At 39.2% G+C, this 18913-nt stretch overlaps 1 protein-coding gene across 4 annotated transcripts in view; it reads right to left on the bottom strand.

Moving 5' to 3' along the window:
- Positions 1–18913, bottom strand: part of PTPRZ1 (protein tyrosine phosphatase receptor type Z1) — a 192235-nt gene that overhangs the window by 36035 nt on the left and 137287 nt on the right. For 2 of the 4 annotated variants that reach the window (XM_084642258.1, XM_084642257.1), the window contains exons 11-13: positions 15520–15563; positions 9823–13396; positions 2599–2743 (exon numbers count right to left, since the gene is read on the bottom strand). In XM_084642258.1, the coding sequence (XP_084498384.1) occupies positions 2599–2743; positions 9823–13396; positions 15520–15563 (3763 nt within the window). The remainder of the gene's footprint in view (positions 1–2598; positions 2744–9822; positions 13397–15519; positions 15564–18913) is intronic. The other 2 variants (XM_084642260.1, XM_084642259.1) reach the window with 1 other exon arrangement.

The raw sequence follows: 18913 nt of genomic DNA, 5'->3' as shown, positions 1-18913 counted from the left end.
TTTGCACTGGTAACCAGTGATTGGGAAAATGATTAAGTTTACTCTCAGGACAGGCAAAAAGACATAGGTCTGTGTGTCATCTCCCTGTCTGGGTGCAATGAACAGAGTCATTAAGGAACTGGTTGAAACTGACCCAGGCCAACAAGGCGTAGAGAGACAACAGATGCTCCAATGACTCATAGATTAAAGTTATCAGTAGCGAAGCTGAGCAGAGACCCCAGCTCAAGAACAAAGGACTGAGAGGTGTAAATTAGGGGAATAAGTGTGGGCTCTGAAAGAAGCTTGAGCTCTCTCACCTGCGAACTGACAAAGGAAGGATATCAGAGAGAGACACAGAGTCTGAAAATAGAGTTCACTACAGGTTGGTGAATTGCTCTGGGCTGACCAGAATGGACTAGGCATTAACCTTTATTTCTCTATGCCAGTGGTCCCCAGACTTTTGAGGGTCACGCCCCCCCTTGTCCCTGTCCATACCCCCCCACCTCCCCGGAACTGGGAGTGGGGCTGCGGCTCTGGAGCGGGGGCGGGGAGAGGACTGGACAAGGGGGCTGAGGCTGGGGCTGCAGATGGGGGTGGGTCTGGAACCGGGAGCACGGCAGCCAGAAGCCAAAGCTAGGGGTGGGAGCAGAGCTGCAGGTGGGCTGCGGTGGGGGCTGGCAGCCTCACCTGTGGCCAAGTGCATCTCCTTTCTCAGCCTTAGCCCCAGGACGGGAATGGAGCCATGGCCAGCAGCAGCGGCTGGCTGGTGCAGGGCCGGCAGCAGAGCTGCGCTGAGGCTAGGGACAGTGCCAGGAGCCAGGGACGCAGCTGGGGACAGGGAGGGGCTGAGTGGCACTCTGTCCCCGCCCCCATGGGCTCTGGCCTGGTCCCTGCCGGGTCCTCCCCCAACCCCGAAGGTTCCTCTGCACCCCACACTTTGGGGACTTCTGCTCTATGCTAACCTAAGGACTGTTAATGCTACTACACTCCAGATGACTAATAAACCCTGCTCTTTTGAAAACATTGCTTCAGTGTCACTGGGTGAGGTGCCTTAGTTCCTGAAGAATCTCGAACCAGGGGTCTATCTCAGTTGGATTCGCTGAGCAGAGCTCATGGTGTGAAGCAGGAGTGCTGAAGCCCCAGAGGATTAGTCTTGGAAGGTATTGAGGCTGCATGGCCTACCTTGAAGGAAGAGTGAGACTCCTTAGGTGTCTGGCACATTGAAAAGTTCCTCCAAGAGACTGTTCAAAAGCTGGGGGGCATAGCGTTAATCCTGTGAGTCCATGACAGGACACTATTCATAACTGGGATGTTTTGGCACGATCACAATATAAATAATAACCTGGGATCAGACAGCTCAGAACCACAGTATAACAGGAGGCTTTAGGGGAGGAAATCTCTGCAAGGGAATTTCTCCCTAATTGTCCCAGGGAATAGGCCATGGAGCCTCTGGAACTAGAGGACTACCAGCATTCTGCATGGATCTTGGGGGATCCACGGGAGGGCAGGGCTATCCTCCTAAAGACCTCTGTCTCCTCACTCACTTTGGCCCACAGAAAACCTTGTGTACAATGGAGCCATGCTTCAAGGTGGTGGAGCTAAGCATAAGCAGACTAAGCAACTGCTTAGGGCCCTAAGCAGCTCAAGGGGCCCTTGATTTAGTATTACCCCCAAAATACCATTAATGTAATTTAACATGGACTTTTTAACAAGTGCATTAGTATGTGTTATGTTGGCTTTTATTTTGGTTTGTGAAAATGATGCAATTCATATTTTTAAGAGGTGTGGGGTAAGAGGGACTCCAAAACATTCCTGCTCAGGAACTCTAATGGGCTGGCCCTGCCTCTGGCTATTAGAGAATCCCCTAGTTATGACTCTTGTTTTCTGTGGAATCCCCACTGGGCCAGAGGAGCACAAAGTGCAGACCCAGCATCTGCTAACCCTTCCACTTCATATGGGACAGTGGAACTGTGTGTGCTAGAGAAAGAGAAAAGGTTCCAGCCCTGGTCACCTGTTGTACTGTTGGCCTAATGTAGGATCTGTGCTTGCATGGAAGACCCTTAGGTTAGGACCTGTAACTTCCTCTGCTTTGTACATCTCCTTCCATGCTGATGGTGCTCCGTAAGTAATTTTAAAAAACGGAAAAAAATAGCCATGTAAAAAAATAAATATATTACTATACACTTAGCTTCACTGCATTTTAATAGGAGTTAAGAGCTAATCCCGCAGTCCTTTACAAAGTTCCCACTGACATCAAGAACTCCAGGATCGGGTACTAAATTTATAAATCCCCTACAGATACATTTCTGGTACATCTGGAAAAGGAAGCTGTGATGTTTAATTTTGTTTTTCCTATATCACTTAATTCCTAAAGGTAAACAAACAATCACATCAATTATTTGTTTTTTAAAATCTCTTGATATGCAAGTGAACATTTTAATAGCTTACCAGAAATGGGTATTACTGCAATACAAATAAATAATTATAATAATAATAATAATATCTGTTAGAAAGTCAGGATCCAGTCTGATCTCTTGCAAATCTTCAGTAATGCCAATTACATTTTTCTAATCAGGACAAAATCTACGCTTTGTAGAACTGCAAAAATAAATAACTTACCTCCAGTATATGAGAATACCCACAAGAATCACTAGACAGATAAAAGTCAGAGCTGATACGACCACAAGTGGTATAACTGTCTTCTTCTCTGATTCCAGACTCTCAGCTAGACCAATACGAGACTCATGGCTACTATTACTTGCCTCTGTAGTCAGAGAAAATTGAAATAATCCATATTTAAATGTCAACAAAAAGCACAGCATAACTGAATGTGTTTATAAGAGCCTTAGGTAATGTCACTTACCGTTCTAATTTTTACTGTGTAGCAGAAAACATACATATTTGCAAACCAGTTTAAAGAAAATAAGCAGACAGAAAGTATAGCAAAGTATCAGAGTTTATGCAACACAGCATCCCAGCAGGGTAGAACTTCTTTGTAAAAATGCAGATTGTTGTTAAAATATAATTTCAAGAAGAAAATGTTTCATTTTAAATTTCAATTAGCCGACACTCAGTGCTTCAAGGGATCTGAGTATATAATATTGAAGTGTTTAAAGATAGCTTTCATATTATATTTTTACTCATGTAATGCAAAATATTGTTCTTTTGATCAATAAATATAAATGGACAATGTTCTTAACATAGCAAATAGCTACATGACTGCTAAATTGCAACTGAAATTGCAATATTTTAATATTTTGTCAGTTCTGTAAATTTGGTCTAGCGATTCATGAGAGAAATCCTGCTTCCACTGAAGTCAATTCAATTGAGCCAAATTTCACTCCTTACTTGGCTTTTTACAGAGAATCAAATTATTGTATATATAATTGTATGTTATGGATCTGACAAGTTTCTATTAGCCAGATGCCTGAAATGCTCAGGCCCAGGAGTGCATTAGGATTTCAAAATATATTTTTAGTATTTTATTAAAATAAAAGAACATACTAAAGGGATTGGCCCTGCAACCCTTTCTCAGGTTGACCGTTAAACTTGAAGTCAATGGGATGTCTCACAATAGTTAGGATTGTGGGTTTTGTCCCAAATGACAGTTTTTCTAGAGAACGTCGTTCACGCATATCAACGTCTATGACCTTTACATTATCATCACTGCAAATGAAAAGGTATTTCACAGTTGTTGGAATTAAAGCCCCAATATTTCAAAGAGCAGTGCATGGGCAGACCCCTGTGCCCATGCAGAACCCCAAGTCAATGGGGGCAGGAATCTGCCTGTGTGGAGTCAATTGCAGGTTTTGGGCCTAAGGGAGTAATTCTACAGTTCTACTTGAACAAAACTGCCCTTAGATGGAGGGTTAATGGGATTTTTGTCCTAGTAAGGATGTCAGGAGCTACTTTCTGAAATGCACAATACTAGAGCTGCTTGGAAATTTGTCTATGAAACAGTTTTCCACTGAAAAATGGTGTTTCATCAAATCTGTAACTTTTTGCAAAACGCTTTATGATTTTGACAGAATTTTGTTTCAACTTGGGGGAAAATATGTCAACATCGTTGGAACAGAACATTCTGATTTTTCATTTCAAAACATCTTTTTGTTTACATTTTTTTATTTTATTTTAAAAATAGATTGAAAAAATTAAAAAGATCAAAATTGAAACATTTCAAAATTTCAATAGATTTAAAGGCCACAAAGAGCCATTGTGATCACCTACTCCGACTCTCTGTATAACACAGGCCATTGAACTTCCCCCAAATAATTCTTAGAGCGTACTTTTTAGAAAACCATCCAATTTCAATTTAAAAATTGTCAGTCATGGAGAATCCACCACAATCCTTGGTAAACTGTTCCAAAGCTTAATTCTCTCAGCATTAAAAATTTACATCCTATTTTTAGTCTAAATTTGTCGAGCTTCGTCTTCCAGCCATTGGATTGTATTATAGAATCCTAGAATCATAGGACTAGAAAGGACCTCGAGAGGTCATCTAGTCCAGTTCCCTTTACTCATGGCAGGACTAAGTATTATCTAGACCATCCCTGAGAGGTGTTTGTCTAACTTGCTCTTTAAAATCTCCAATGATGGAGATTCCACAACCTCCCTAGGCCATTTAATTCAGTGCTTAACCACCCTGACAGTTAGGAAGTTTTTCCTAATGTCCAACCTAAACTGCTCTTGCTGCAATTTCAGCCCATTGCTTCTTACCTATCCTCAGAGGTTAATGAGAACAATTTACCTCCCTCCTCCTTGTAACAACCTTTCTGTACTTGGAAACTTTTATCATGTCCTTTCTCAATCTTTTTGTCTCCAGACGAAACAAACCCAATTTTTTCAATCTTCCTTCTTAGGTCATGTTTTCTAGAACTTTTGCTCTAATGTATTTGTAGAATGTTTTCTAGTTACCCTTTATGTCTCTGGCTAGTTTCACCTCTTTTTGTGCCTTGGCCTTTCTAATTTTTATATCTTTCGCTCCTAAATTGAAGCACCCATTATTCAACATTTGTTCCCCATGTACATACTTAGAGACAATAATCAAGTTTGTTAAGCTGAATAGATTGAGCTCCTTGAATCTATCATTATAAGTCATATTTTCTCATCCTTACTTCTTGAGTAGTCCCACTGAAATCAAGACTGGTAGAATCTATACAATAAAACTACAAAAACAGCACCCATTTAGAAAATATAAAGTACAAATAATACATGAATTTCACAAACATCTACTAAATGAATCACTTCAGTTGAGACAACATGTAGTTCTTTTGAAATTTCATTTAACAAAAAAGGTTCAAAATGTTGGTTTTTTCATTTAGTTTCAGATAAAACAAAATTTTGAAATCTCAATTTTTTCTGTAGAATGTAATCTCCATTTTGACCCCAACCCTACAGAATAACAAATGGAATCTGCAAAGGCCAAACATTGAATGAATTGTCCTCTGAAAGCTATCCGCATTAGCAAAGTGATTAAAATATGTCAATGGTAAGGCAATTAGCAGGTTACTATCAGTTTCTTGAACTCAGGGGCCTCTTTTTTATAAAGACCTCAACTTAGTTCCCAATTTTGCATGGCACAATTTTGTTCCTATTTTTTGTTTATAGCATTTAAACATCTAAATAACTCACTTTCTGTAAATCATTTCCTGTAAATATGCAAATGCTATCAGTTGTGGTCACAACTGCAGGCGCAGAATTGCACTCACAGTATTGGAGGCTGTTTCTAAAAATCAGGGCCCAAATTTCTGGTGAATAAGATATGGGATGCACTCAAGATTTTAACTGGAACTATGTATATGCATGAGTGATCAGGATGTGGCCGCTGAGCAAAGTGCACTTATTCGACTCTGGAGGTACTCCCAGGGTAGAACATGATCATATATTTTTAATTACAAGGCAGCTTAAAAATGCACCATACTTTAGTGATTTAAATTAGGGGAGTGAAAAGAATGCATCCCTTCAGCCCTATAAAGTAGTTCTTTGCCACCATCTCAGTCATTCCAAATGCTAAATCCTACTAAATCCACTAGAAGGGTCATATTAATATTATTGAGTTCCTCATATAATTTATATTTTAGCTGTGCATTATGCCCATGAGGCACAGCTAAACTACAAATTTACAGTTCACATTTGAATCTACTAATACAGACACAGAAGTGTCCATGTGGTATTTTATAATAGAGAGATGCTTCCTCAGTGCACCATTAAAAGAAAACATTTATACTGTATGGTGCTCATTTAAGCAGCTCAGGTTTCTTGTACTTAGCCTTCAAAGTATGTGGCAGATTTTGGCCCATTCCTATCCCCTCCCACCCAAACCAAAGAAAGTGGGCAAAAGAACTTTAGAGACAGTGTAATTTGAAGTGAGCTAAGATAAATGTCAATATAAATAAGTAGCTAGCTCTTTACACAGTAGTTTGAATAGATTATTATGAAATCAAATCTTATGAAAATAAACTATATTATTATTTGATCACTGATTTCACAAGGAGCCAAATTCTGGTTCATGGTAAAATGGAAGTAAATTTCATATTATAACTGTGTCTGTGCTGAGCTGGCTGATTCTGAGGCAAAGTTTAGCTTGGTGCACAAGGGTCCGACGGGATGGTCAGCTGCTGATGTATAGGGTACCATTGTTCATAAGGTCCTGTCCTCTTCTCAAATTGTGTATGCAGAGTTTTTGCGAAGCTACTGCGGGGTGCACAGCAGAAACCCTAACCAAAAATAAGCATTACTTGTGGATATATGGGATTGCAGGGGACCTGTCTACATGTCATCCTTCCCCTGATTTCCACAGGAGAATGTTCCTATCATCATTGGGACCCTCTCATCTTCCTAGGTTACATCTTCAGCTCCTTTTTGGGAGGGCATTTTGCTCCAGGCAGCCCATTGAATCTCCATTCCATGGGTAATTGGCAACCAGGGTAGAAGCTGCTCCTCTCTCTCCAACTGGGATATCAGGGCCGCCCCTGGCACAGGGCTACAGGTGGTACAAGTTTGGTGGGCACATAGGTGGTAAGCAGAAAACTCTCATTTGGATACTGTTTCAGAATACAGCCCTACGGTCATGAAGAGTGGCCAAACCTTACAGTTCCATTTGCCTCTTTTCCAGCCAGGCCAGGATTTGGGCTCTGTAACTACGTTTAAATTAATCAACTATTTCTCATAATTAAGACATTTATTTTTACATTCAGTGTAACTGGTGCTATTCTAAAATACCGACACATATTAGTTTCTCAAAGCTCAATTCTTCCTGTGCTTATGCATTGTCATGTTTAGCAGCAAGAGCAACCACATTTGCTAATAGAGGTAATTAAGGGTCAGAATCTAAAATATCACACTTAAGCCCCGCATAACAATGAATTTTGTAAAATCTTCTACTTGGGCCTGGGCAGCATATAAATTCAAACTAACTCCGTACAGGGAGATTTTCAAAAAAACATTTCAAACAAAAACATCAGTCATTCTCTTCTACAAGAGCAACACTCATTAGCAGTAATAATTACAATTTATGTATGGTGTGAGACAGATGAACAATTCTCTGCTGTCATTAACAGGAGAATCAGAAAGGCCTCTTAATGTTCACCATCACTATTTTCCCAATGCAGTAAGTGGCATAACTCCTATTGATTTCAATGGTATAGGATCAAGCCCTGTGAGCCTGATTTAATGACCACAGAACTCAATGGGAAAACTCGCACTGGATTTACTGGGCTTTGGGTCAGGTCCTGTGTAATTTTCTTTTTCACCAAAAGCTAGTTCCTCCTTAATTTTGGACATGCCTTCATATCTGTGAGGCAGTTAGCCGTAAATCCTGCATCATCCTTTTCACTTCGATGTTACAATCCAGTTAAAAATTCATAGTAAACCTGTTATAGCAATTTTAAAATATGAATGACATCTTGAAATTCCCCTCAAATAAATGGTTCTATTGGAAAGCTTGACAAGATGATTGCTAATTGATAAAGCAATTTTTCAGTGATGCAGATCTTATAAATGCATCTCATACTATCACTACTACTAATTAATAATAAATAATAATAATAATAATAAGATTTACTATTAAACAAAATATGAGTTAATATTTTTAAACTCACACAAACTCTCAACAAAACATTTGACTTATGTAGCTACTGAGGATTGCACTGTAATACTTGACATTTAAATTTAATACAAATGTTCATATATCATAAGGTTCTTTTGTTGTTATTGTTTTTAAATTGAAATTAAGATGTAACTAGGTAGCTATTTCTGATTAGCAGGAGAGCTCATATGAGAAATGCTCCAATTTAATTGCTGTTTTATTAAAAGACAATATAGGGAATAATTTGTTGGAAGAAACTAATGCATAGGCAAGTTCTTTAATGAGAGTGATGACTGGAAACTAAATTGTAAATATGCATTATTAGTTAAGCCATGTTATACCATCCTTTTGGAGTACTGTCAAGAATCAAAGCTCTTCATTGTTAATTGAAAGTGAGGAATTTTAAGTTTAATTACAGAAAACTATAAATAATTTATGATAACCTTCATGTCATTAGCTGGTATAAAATGTGCTTAGAAATTATTCTCCTTTTCTTTTTTGCAGACCTTTAAAGGAAACACATTTATTTCATGTGTGTTTTATATAATTTCCCTTAGGAAACATCAAAACAATTAACCCATTTACTGACTCGATTGCTTGCTCAGGTAAAACTCCTGTTGACCAAATGGGCTCATGATTATCCATGCTACAACATCCTGAGATATGCAGACTGCCTGGGACTGCTTTTTTGCACAAAGTTATTAACAAATGTATCTGGTTGTATATTTGCAAGATCGGACCTAAGATTTTTGCATACTTTATAGATACCATTAGTTGGATGACACTGCCCTCTACAGAGATTATAAATATGTGATGGAAGTTCAATATTTAACATCTTTCCTACATTATCCAATTAACCTTGAATATTTCAAATAAGTACAGATATTGATGGTTCTGATTTTACACTTAGATTTCAACAAATGTGACAAAGAGGCAATGCAAGTTAATTGTTTGATCACTTCAAGTTTTTCACAACAGAACTTTTTAAAGCCTTTGCTTTACATTTTATCAAGATCTTATAAATGTATGGTCCAATTCTGCCACCCATACTTATGCTGAGAATGTTACTCCACAAATAGCTAATTGGCTTCAGTAAAACTGAACAAAGAGCAAGGCAAGCACAGCAGAATCTAGCCCTTAGTGATTTTAGAATGAGCAAGTCTAGGAGGAAATTTCTGTAAGTTACTGAAATTTAAAAATATGAGAAGCTTTAAAAATAAAAACAATTTTTTTACAAGCTAAAACCAGTCAGAACTAGGTTGAAACATCTTTTACCTTGCTCAGTTCATCTTGAAGAATACAAAATAAAAAGCATTGCCATAATAAACACATACTTTTAGGACTCTTTCATACAGAACTTTAGAATCTTGCAGTGAGCTTACCCCTGTGCAAATGGCCTAAGTCCCACTTAACCTTTAAAGAGCAAAAAGTCACACTTTTGTGCCCTCTGTGCATAATTCCCATTGACTGTACAAACATACCCAAGGGCAGCATTTGGACCTCAATACTACAGGATATTTCAGTTGCGTGTAATCAGAAGTTGCATTTACAGCAGAACTGTTTCAATGCTTACGTTCCCTGTTCCACAGCATTTCCTTAATCCAACTGTCTGCCCCATTAAGTTCTTCCATCACTGAAATATCTGTAGCAAATCTCACTAGTCTCATATATATTTGTGTTAAGATATTTTTTCATTTTCAGTGGCAGAAGAATGTCACAGCTACACATGTTATGCATTAAATTGATCCACAACTAACCTGCCTCAGAAATGTTGAATACTGGTGAGTGACCACTAGTTACAGATGGTGCTGATGACTGTGATGATCCAGGAGTTAAATCTGAGTTACCTGCTTCAATTGCCCCCTCAGTGTCTCTCTCATTAAGGTCAGGAAAACTGAAATCTGTTGAAGTCTCATTATCATTAAGGCTATCTGAGGTACCTTGACCAGAGCCACTTTCTTCATCACTTGTAAAAACAGCCCAAGATTTAGACTCTGGTGTGTTTTGCAATGGGATACTAAGAGTCTGAATACGGTTTTCCCATATAGTTGGATCGTTGTGCTTCTTAGGTATCAGTGCTGCCAATGTTGGTATTGATGGATAATTACGTCTGTCCATACCATGACTTATCTGACTGTCTGATGCAGCAGTTGTAATTTTCTTTTCTTCTTCTTCAGATTTCTCAGAATGTGAACTGATAATTAGGTTACTCTGATCCTTTATATTGTTTACCTGTGTATTCTGTTCATCTACTACCTTTTCCTGAGTTTCTCTATGGGAAGTGCATGTGATACAATTACTTACAGGTAAACCATCATCATACTCATCATAATCATCATCAATTACAGGAGGCCACAAATTAGTATCAGAATTGGCACTGGGGAACAACCCAGAGGGTGTCTGAGAGGGAACCAGCAACCTGGTTAGGGTTCTAAGGCCCTCACCACTGGGAGAAGCAGCCATAACAGAAATATACACATTTGGTAAAGGAAGGGCATGATGAGCAGATACATGAGAATCAGAAACAACTGCAGGCACATGAACAGAAACATCGGCACTAGTAGAACTTGAGAAAAAAATGGGAACCTCATTTCTTTGAGAAACACTTGAAGAAATATGGCTGTTTAGAAGAGTGGGAATATTTGGTAATATGTCAATTGTTAAGGCAGGAGTAGCCACTCTGTTCACTGCCTTGGGGGGAAAGGCATTTGTATTTTCTAAACGGGTTGACTGGAATGAAACATCACTACTGTACAATGAAGGAGCAACCTGGTGATTATCTTCATTGTTAACCAAACTGGATAAAACATATTCCTCACTTCCATAAGAGCCAGTTAAACCTTGAAATGATGTTGTGGGCTTACTAGAGGTGTGGGGAAACATGTCAACAACTGAAGGTGCAGATGTAGAATGCAACATTGTTTTATTTGTAGCAGAATCTGGTGCCATCTGATAGAATATTTGGTCAAATGTAGAACTATCTTTATAAACGCTGGAGCGTTCAACCAATATTGGATCAGTAGGCACAGTTGCAGCTGTTTTAAGCAGAGTGCCATCATCAGAAGATTGAAAGGAGGTTTGTTGTAATGCTTCATTATTTAATGTAGCTGAGGTCTCATAAAAGTACTGCTGTGTTGAAGGAGACAACATTTTGCTAGAAGCAGGGACAGAGACAGCTTGATCTGAGACAGCACTAAGCATAGGTTTAAGCAAAGTGTCATCAAAGGCTGGAGATGTAACATGCAAAGGCTGAACGGAAAAGTAATTTTCTGAAAGTTTACTAATATCATAATCAAAAATCTTAGTAGAGGGAAAAGCAAGAGAGACTGGAAGGATTCCCTTTGTGCTAGAAACAGGAAGTGGGGTTTCTTGCAAAGACGTAGTCTGCTTAATTACATCATTGTTAGAAACATATGTAGGAAGTTCAGGCATCACTGTACTTTCAGCATGGGAAGCCACTTCACTGAAAGAAGAAATTTGCAGTTCTTTCTCATCTCCATATATTATATCACTTTTGTGAAGTGTCTGATTAAGATCACTAAACTCATATGTTGCATATGTAAATTCACCTACAGAATCAGATGAAGAAACTTTAAGTATGGCCAGAGCATCTGTATCGGGCAAAAGGGACTCCCTACCAGAGTACGGTTCAGACCAATCCATATCACTAGATAGAGTGTGTGTAGGCAGCAGCAAGGTATCAGCTTGTGGTATTACAGAAGAAGGCTTATGCACCAGTACATTGTTATAGCTGCTAAATAAGGGACCCTGATGAAATACGCCAACAGAATCATGCACATATTCTGCAGAGTCATAAGAAACAGTAAAAGTTTGGAGGGAGCCCACATTACTAGACAAAGCATAAGTAAGTTCAGACATTGTAGACAGTGCATGCATATTTAAATCACTGCTGGATGGTTCAACTTGAGTAAACATGTGAGTTCTATTATGACCAAATATCAATGTCTCTGAAGCAGCATGAGTAGTCTGATGTGACATCACATCAGAATATTGAGCAAGGCTTGACTGTATTAAAGTATCCCCCTCAGCCAATGTCAAAGAAGCATGCAGGGACACCTTATCACTTGTAACAGCTGGAGTAACTTGTGGAAACATTTGAGAAACTGTATACAGATGGTGAAACATTTTACTACTGAAGGAAGCAGAGGAAAATGTAAGCAAAGGTACATCACCATAGGAAGACAGGGTGGGTTCAAATGACACATCAACACTGGGAAATACAGGTGTAGCATGCAAGGTCACATCACTACCTGATGTAGCAGGGGTAGTGTTGAGCATCTGAGTGTCAAACAACAAAGGGGTGACTAGAGGAAACACTTCACTACTGTAGGAAGGTTGAAGAGGTATCTCACCATTATATACTGGTTGAGTTGTCTGAGAGAGTACCTCACTGGCAACAGAAGCAGAGCCATATTCTCCAGAGCTTGAAGAGATAGAATGAGGTGATAATTCAGTAGGGGAGAAAGCAAAATTAGAATAATGTAGCAATTCTATATCCGCATCTGAAGTATCTTGTGATATCACTGGACCACTGGAATAGGGCACTGTAGCTGGCTTTGATTCCTCAACATAAGCATCAGTATAACTAGTCTGAAATAATAGCTCACTATCCGATGGAACATCAGATCTAGGTGTCAAATCTGTTGCATTTTGAAACCACAACTTTCCATCAACAGGAGTACTCTCTGCAGATTCTTCAGCACCTGAGGGTGCTACATCTTCTGAAATATTTTTTACATAGCCTTGTGAATCAATATCGTGTTTGCTTATTTCTGGACTTCCTGAATGAAGGATGTCTTCCTGGGATGCTTCCTCCGTGACAAATTGCATAGCAGAGGTGGTAGGAATGGAACCCCAAGAGTTGTCTACATCTTGATAAGGCTTAAAAGTTGACAATGAAATATCTTCCTCACTACCACCAGTAGCAGATATGCTTGTTGGTTCAGTGCCAGAAGAAATGTAAATGTATTCTTCATCAATACCTTTGGTGGAGTCAGTGACTTGCAGGGGGATTCCAATAATAGTTTGAGATTCCAAAGAAACATCTTCTTCATTTGATGTTTCAATAACAGGTCGGGAAGTAGGGTAAAAAACTACTTTGAAAACATCATCCTTTCCATGTGATCCTTCCTCTCTTGTTAAGTATCTGTTTGTTTTAGCTTCATTGAATTTTGTCCCCTTTTTCTCTTGGCTATAGCTAGATGTAGTCACCTGGAATTCTTTTTTCCTTATTTGGTTTACAGTACTATCAGTGGTAGGAATCACTGCAATTTCTTCATCCACCTCTGCCTCCTTCTCTTCAACTTCCTCCTTTGGAAAGAAAACAACATAGTCAAAGTTTACTAAGAGTGTTTATGGATAAAACAGGAAAACTCAAGGTACATGCTGCAAGACATTTGCCTGTGTCCATAAATTATAACAGATAAAATGGCAGGTAACCAATGAAATGGCTATTGAACTTAATAATAAAATGGCTTTATCTACAAAAACATTCATCTCGTATTTTTTTCTTGAAACCATAAATTTGTAATACTGACAAAAGAACCACAGATCCCTCTACCTTCTTAAACATTGTGTTCCTGCTACCTGTGACTCACTGTTAGAGAGAGATAAAAACCTCTCACTGTGTTTTGTCCACTTTACTCTATCGTTGTACAGTAATAATAAAAAAATGATAGAATGTTTTTTATTTGATAGTGTCTCAAAGATATGCATTAATATTCTTTGATATCAGTTCAAGAGTCATTGCAACATAACAGAAGATCATCATCATCTTCTTCCTTGCCATTTCCCTATTTGGAGTTGGTGACTTTTATAGCCTTCTTTCAAAACTCATGATTGTATGCCTGGCTGTTGTGCAAATTGGTCTTTCTAAGGTCTTTTGATATCTAGTCTTTGGCCTCCCCCTTAGTCATCTTCCGTCCATGATAATTGCAAGGGTCATCCAATAAAACAGAAGATATTTTTAAATATTTACGATCTGCTTTCAAATCATTTAATCTTCATAGTTACTCCAAACAGGATGTTAGGATTTAGGATTTTAAAGGTCAACATGACCCTGAGACACTTAAAAGCAATTTCACAGGCAGTATCTCAGATACCACATACTGAAATTTCTGTTGCGGACATCTTAGTAACTGTTTAGTGAACACAATTTAAAGTACTTCTGCAGAAATGTATGTTAGGGCTTTGCATTAGGTTCTGAAAATCCATTTTCTCAAGGCCAACTCCCCCAGTCTTTATTCAGTCCTAAATCAGGCAAAAATCACAGTTGAAATTAACTAACATCCTGATATCATATTGATGGGTGCAATATAAATACTTAGATAAAGAGTTTAAATAAATATAGATAAATGGATTGAACAAATGGGTAATTGGATAGATAGATTTGATAGTTTGGATGAATTGGTACAGAGATGGAAAGACAGATATGGGCCATTTCTCTATCTATTTAACTGACTAGGATTTGCCCCTCGGTGAGAATAATGTGCACATATTATCAAACAGTAAAACAGATGTTCTGAATGATCACTTGATGCTAACACATTTTATAGAGGTATTGGACACATTACAAAAACTATTTTACAGTCTATTAAAAATTGTACTGGGACTCTTTCATATTCCTCTGCTTGTATGCCAGCTACCGTAGTTGCCAAAAATGCAACTGTGCCAGATCAGAGGGAGTTATGAAAACATCTAAAATTGTATAAAACATGGTTACATTATTATAAATTATGGTTAATACATCAAAATGTCATTACTTATGTTCAAGGGGTGGAATTATCACCCTATTGAAATGAATGGAAGTTTTGCCATTGACTTCAACGGACCAAGGATTTCACCCAGTATTTCGGGGCCAGATTTACAAAGATATTTAGGCACCCAAAGCTGCAGATAGGCATCTAGTGGAAAGAACAAAAGTGCCTAAGCAGGTCAATCACTTAACTCCCATGGGCCCATGCAGGACTGGATGAGTGCTGGGTTCCTTCTGGAAGCTGAGAATCTCTCTCATTCTCAATAGTATAAAACTGCCATTTCTAGCATTACAGAGAAGCAAGGCTTGGACTTCAAAGTCATGACATTTTTATGTATAGAAAACCTATCACTAGCCCAAAGCTGAAGCGTGCCTGAGGCAGGTGTAACTGGGGAAGGGGAGGCAATTCCACATTTTGGGGAGAAAGAAAAAACATTTCTTTGGCAGGTGGATTTTTAAAAATTGTACTTTTTTGAAGCTGCTCAAGCATCTGGAACGTAGAGTAATTCCCAGGGGATATGCGTTAGTGGGCAAAGTGTAGGTGACATGGTTAAAAGTACATAAATTCAGCTCTGCAAGTTATCACAGTTGATCATCTCCATTTATGTGGAGTGTGTTATATATTATTTGAAACGTTTGTGTGAAAACGAATGTATGAAATTACTACACTTTACAATACCTCATATTCTTCAGTTTCATTCAGTTCAGGAAAGAGGTCAATTTCTATGAAACAAAAAGGTGCATTATATTATCCACTGTTTTAACCTCACAGATTTATTGATTTTGCAAGACACAATGGTATAATTTTCATGGTTAGTGTAGAAATGATAGACCAAAAGATGTTATTTAAGCTGTATTACAATCACAGGTCATTACAATGTTATAGTCATTTTCTAACCATGGCTGTATTAACCAATAAACCCATTAGGCTGAGGTCTGAGATGATTTTGGAGGTGCGATCTGCTGCCAAGTAGCTGCACAGAGGAGTAGCAGTGAGGGAAACAATGGGACTCAACAACTGGCTGGCATTTTGCTGATGGGCTGAGGGGTGTAGCTGAAGTTGCCTGTCTGCACAGAGGAACAGCATCCAGGCCCATGGTGATGAGAGTGAACAGGTGGGCCTGGAACTGGGTTGGGGGGTGGGGGAGACAGATAGGAAAAAGGTCCTGCAGTACTAGCTGAAGAATGCTCCAGGCCCTTGGAGTATGTCTAAACTGAAGCTGGGAGTAAGCCTACCCAGACCAGGTAGAAAGACACTTGCTAGCTCCGCTCAAGTGTATTAAAAATAACAGTGTGGATATTGAAGCAGTGGTGGCAGCTCAGGCTAGCCACCAAAATCCAAGCTTGCCTGACCACCTGGTCCAAACCCAAGCTGTGCCACTGTCACAACGTCCACACTGCTCTTTGAGTGTGCTGGTGTTAGTCTTTCTAGCTGGGCAAGGAGGCACGCTCCCAGCTGCAGTGTAGACATACCCTTTGTACCTGTGCAACGAGGCACACATTACGTTCTAGTTAGACTCATGGACTTTAAGGAGGGACTGTTGTGATCATCTAGTCTGACCTTCTGCACATTGTAGGCCACCAAACCTTACTGCCCCCTCTTATAATGGACCCAGGCACTTTGCACTGTTAAATTCAATCCATTTCTCTATTGTTTCCTTTTTAAGCTTCTCTAGATCTTCTTGTATGATATTCCAGTCCTTTGCCGTATTGTCAATACCTCCCAAGTTGGTGTCATCTGCAAATTTTATTAGCCCATTCCCAAGTTTTGTGCCAAGGTTTAAAAAAATCTATCTTCTCAAAGATAGAGATCAGGTTGGTCTGGCACAATTTATCTTTTGTAAAACCATGCTGTATTTTATCCCAGTTACTGTTTACCTTTATGTCCTTAACTACTTTCTCTATAAAAATTTGTTCCAAAATTCTGCATACAGCTGAGGTCAAAGTAACAGGCCAATAGTTTCCCATATCACTTTCCCCCCCTTCAAAATAGGGGCTATATTAGCAATTCTTCAGTCACAGGATATGACCCTCGAATTTACAGATTCATTAAGAATCCTTACTATTGAGCTTCCAATTTCATGTGTCAGTTCCTTTACTATTCTTGGATGGAGATTATCTGGGCCCCCCCAGTTTAGTCCCATTAAGATGGTTGAGTTTGACTTCCATCTTGGATGTGGTAATTTATACTTCCATATCATCATTTCCATTAGCCACCCTGCTACCACAAGCTTCTTATAACCCTTATTAAAAACTGACATGTTCATTTATGTATTGGGCCAGACCTAGGTTATCTTTAATCTCCATCCTATACCTCATTGTTTAGAGGTCCCACTTCTTCTTTCCTTGTTTTCTTTTTATTTATATGGCTAGAGAACCTTTTACTGTTAGTTTTAGTTTTCTTTGCAAGGTCTAACTCTGCTTGGCTTTTGGCAGTTCTTTCTTTTTCCTTACACTTTCTGACTTCCAAGAAGTAGCTTTCCTTGCTGATCCTTCCCATCTTCCATTCCTTGAAGGCTTTCTGCTTTCTCCTAATAACCTGTCTGAGATGCTTGCTCCTCCAGTTTGGTCTGCAACCCTTCCCAATGATTTTTTTTTTATTTGGTAGGCCAGCATCAACACACATGCCTACATTGCTGAGGGAAGGGTTAGGGGCAGCTGTATCTTAGTGTCACATCAGGTGGGATTAGACATTTGCTTGTAGACATTTGCAGTCAGAATAACCCCATGCAAATTTGGATTGGTACAATATGTGCAAATGAATAAAAGATGTACAGACTTCAGCTCATTTGTGTAGTGATTTTCCTTGTGTAGGAAGAAGAGCAGCATAATTCATGCCACTCTGGAGAAAGTAGCACATCTTAGATATACCTGGGGGTTTGAGGGGATCAGACTGATAGATACCTGTGTTCTCCACAGCTGGCTGGGAGTGGATAGTGTGATGGTAGTGGTGGTGGAGAAGATGACATGATGTTACCCATGGTGGGTATTGTTGGTGTGATCTGGCCTATTATCCCCATACTTGTGTGCATGTATTCCAATGATCCTTCCACAGTACATAACATATTTTCTGTTTTTCCCTCCCTGGGCACTGCTGCCCCCTGTTTGGGTGATGCAATCTCCTGGAGGGAAGGTTGAGGCTGCCTTGCTACCATTGCAACCTCCTTCTTGTACACCTTCCATCACGGAGTCAGGGAACCCTCAGGTGGGTCCTGTGCCATTATGATCTATGATGCAGTGCAAAATATGTTATAAAGGGACTTTTAAAAAATGGCATTATTGATTAGAGAGTTTGAATGTTGTCCTTGGACTGCTTATGGTCAACTTCTTAATTTGATAATCCTTGACACAATAGGCTAGACTCACATTCAGAGCCCAATTCTGGTCCCACTGAAGTCAATGGCAAAATTCTAATTGATTTCAATGGATCATGATTTGGCCCTGCAAGGATAAACTACAGTGGATCATATTAAGGCATTAAAAATATGTTGCAAGTTCTTATGAATAGATATAGGCATTGGGTGTTATGCATCTGTAATTAAATGGTTCCTTCTGAAAAGCAGTTATTATGCAGCTGCATTGTACATCCTTAACTGAAACATTTTGGCTGCATTCATATTTCATTATTCCATATTACACAGTAATTACTTGCCAATTTCTCCTGCCCCTCCCCAATAAGATAAGTTAAAGGTGACATTTTCAATAGTACTCAGTGCTGGTGGACATTGCTCTCATTTAGGTAAATGGCCACTGACTTCAGTGGGAACAGAGTTAAAGCCATAACCAAAAATAAATCACGAAGCAGTTATACTTCTATATTTTGCACTCCTGCATCTTAAAATGGCCACTCCTGATTGGACCCAGGGTAACGTTTAAAAAAAAAATCTAAATGATGTGGAGACTAGGTCCTATTTTCAAAAGTGTCTTAGGGCCAGATCCACAAAGGTCTGCTCAGTGTTGCAATGCCTAACCCTGAAATGTAGCCCTGAGTTAGGCACCCAGGCTCCCAATGGGGAGCGTTAGGTACCTAAGAGGGAGATCCTCAGAAACCAGTAGCTGAGTGGGGAGCTGCC

The sequence above is a fragment of the Lepidochelys olivacea genome (assembly GCF_965140295.1).
Source record: "Lepidochelys olivacea isolate rLepOli2 genome assembly, chromosome: 1".
Taxonomy (NCBI): Eukaryota; Metazoa; Chordata; order Testudines; family Cheloniidae; genus Lepidochelys; species Lepidochelys olivacea.
This window is presented reverse-complemented; position numbering and strand designations above follow the sequence as displayed.